At 45.5% G+C, this 2,912-nt stretch overlaps 1 protein-coding gene across 1 annotated transcript in view; it reads left to right on the top strand.

The window, feature by feature from the left end:
• The first annotated feature begins 2,147 nt into the window (after nt 1-2,147).
• LOC121840730 (extensin-like) overlaps nt 2,148-2,912 on the top strand; it is a 23,645-nt gene continuing 22,880 nt past the window's right edge. Inside the window, exon 1 of the mRNA XM_042305728.1 lies at nt 2,148-2,327. Within this exon, the coding sequence (XP_042161662.1) occupies nt 2,148-2,327 (180 nt within the window). The remainder of the gene's footprint in view (nt 2,328-2,912) is intronic.

Here is a 2,912-nt window from a genome sequence, read left to right as displayed (position 1 = left end):
TCTCCCAACAAAGAAAACGAAAAAAAAACGGAAAAAAAAGAAAAGCTCTCACACACACACAGCAAGGATGGAGTGATAAAGTGCGGTGCTTAAAGACACAGAGAGCAGGCAATGGCATTACCATAATCCCTAGGCCGCGCCGAGTTCAACGAGATATCCCGCTTGACCGTAGCTCGCTCGGTCTAAGCGCAGCGACCACTAGAATAGTAGGCCCAAAATGAAGCCTGCCCCACAACGTCATTTGCTTTTGGGTTACAGTGAGAGAACCGTTAGGGTGAGAAGCACAATTCGACCTCAGGTACGTCCCTAAGGTCCTCCCGATCCGTGCAAGCCTAACCGTGACAGTGTGGCATTAACCCTTAATAGTTAAAAGAAGGTGTTTGCATCAAACAGTTTGCATTGACTTCTCTCCCCATAGGAATACATTGCCTGCACTCCTAAATTCAACCTGAAGCCTATGTGGGTTATGAATGCCGTGTTGATTCAAAGCTTCCTGGACCAACCGGAAGTGGTTAAAATCGCCCTAAAAGTGTATATCCATACCCTGCCTGCAGTTTGATAGACATAGTGCATTCAACCCTGTGTAAATCAGTCAATTCTTAACGTAAGGACCTAAAACTCAGGATTCTGTAAAAGCATACCCCAATGAGGATATGTGTTGACTTATAGCTTCCTGTGCCAACCGGAAGTGCCATAATTGGTGTCTCAGGGGCTGCTTCGAGGGGTTAAAAAGTCAGATCTGTCCAAAACTTCATATGTGTGATTAGGCAACCCCCATGTACTGTAAATCAGTCATTTTTCCCATAAAATTTCAAAGGAAAACTAAATCACACACACACAGCTTGGAAGGAGGGACATATTGGGGTGTGTAGAGACATACACTGCCTGCATTAGTTAACCTTGTTGGAAGTTTTAAAGAACCGTCAGACCTAGAGTTCCGAAACTTAAGAATCCTGTTCTAGACCTCAGGTCGATAGTGCGTGGTGAGTTACTTGGCTCTAGAAGGTTCTCGGACCGAGAAACAGCCTTGTACATTTGCAATGACTTCAATTCATTTTTGCATCACGAAAATGACGACATTTAGAAATGTCCCAGAGTCGCAAGACTAGGTGCATTGCGACCGTCTCGGCCCATATAGACAGACCCCAACGTTTCTGTCCGATAACTCATTCAAGGACCCCGTAGCAAGTCATGGAAAAAAGTGGATTTTCAGCACCAATTAGGGTTTTGCTCGGGCACCAAATGACCTATCAAGCCGAAACTTGGGATTCGGGGTCGCCTCAGCTAGGCCTACACATGACATCTGAACTGGTCCCGCAGCTGGAACGTAACTACGTGTTTTATGTTTTTATTATGGTTTGAATAGAATGCGTTGTGAATTTTGGGCCATCTCTGTAGTATGTGATAGTTGGCTACTAAACAAGTTGGAAAAAGTGGGTTTGGTGTCAGTTTGTATCAGTTTGGTGTCAGAATGATATCTAATTGACTGATGGATGGTGACTTGCTGGTGACTCTTGTCCATTTGCAATATGTTTAAACAGTGAGGTACCATCACCAAAGTGACATTCTGAAATCAACCCTAACGAGCGATTGAGAGGAACCAGAATCACTGCCCAGCCATCCCGAGTTCATCGGGCCAGTCAATTTCGCATTCCTGCAGGATTTTTATAGCATGACAAATTCGTGATGGTAAATGCCCATTGAACCATATTGCAAATGCACAGTGACTGCAAAAGTGAGAAAACATAAACAAATGGACATAATGAAATCAACACAACGAGCGATGGAGAAGACCCACTATCAATGCCCGGCCATCCTGTGTTCATCAGGCCAGTCAATTTTGCATTTCTGCAGTATTTTTGAGCATGTCAAATTTCTTATGGCATTTGGCCCCAGTCAATTTTGCATTTTGACATTTGACTTTTTGAAATCAAGGAAAAATCTAAAGAAATCAGCCAAGACCTCAGAATAAAATTGTAGACCTCTACATGTTTGGTTCATCCTTCTGAGGAATGTCCAAATGCCTGAGGGTACCACGTTCATCTGTACAAACAATAGTACGCAAGTATAAACACCATGGGACCACGCAGCCATCATACCTGTCACGGGCATCGTAAGAAGTGGAGGCTCCGGACTGGAGACCGTCGATGGAGACTCTGGACTGGAGACCGTCGATGGAGGCTCCGGACTGGAGACCGTCGATGGAGGCCCCGGATTGGAGACCGCCGATGGAGGCCCCGGACTGGAGACCGTCGATGGAGGCCCCCAGACTGGAGACCGTCGATGGAGGCCCCGGACTGGAGACCGTCGATGGAGGCTCCGGACGAGTCCGTCGCTGGAGGCTCCGGACTGGAGGCCGTCGCTGGAGGCTCCCGGACTGGAGACCGTCGCTGGAGGCTCTGGACTGGAGGGCCCTCACTGGAGGCTTCGTGCCATGGATCATTGCTGGAGGCTTCTTTTTTATTAAAATTTTATTTCACCTTTATTTAACCAGGTAGGCTAGTTGAGAACACCTTTATTTAACCAGGTAGGCTAGTTGAGAACACCTTTATTTAACCAGGTAGGCTAGTTGAGAACACCTTTATTTAACCAGGTAGGCTAGGCTACAACTGCGACCTGGCCAAGATAAAGCATAGCAGTGTGAACAGACAACAACACAGAGTTACACATGGAATAAACAAAACATACAGTCAATAACACAGTAGAACAAAAGAAAACAAAAAGTCTATATACAGTGAGTGCAAAATGAGGTAAGTTAAGGAAATAAATAGGCCATGGTGGTGAAGCAATTACAATATAGCAATTAAACACTGGAATGGTAGATCGGCAGAAGATGAATGTGCAGGTAGAGATACTGGGGTGCAAAGGAGTAAGATAAATAAATACCAGTATGGGGATGAGGTAGGTAGATA

The sequence above is a fragment of the Oncorhynchus tshawytscha genome, linkage group LG24 (assembly GCF_018296145.1).
Source record: "Oncorhynchus tshawytscha isolate Ot180627B linkage group LG24, Otsh_v2.0, whole genome shotgun sequence".
In the NCBI taxonomy this organism is placed as follows: Eukaryota; Metazoa; Chordata; class Actinopteri; order Salmoniformes; family Salmonidae; genus Oncorhynchus; species Oncorhynchus tshawytscha.
Note: the sequence above shows the minus strand (reverse complement) of the source record. Positions and strands in the feature narration are given on the sequence as shown.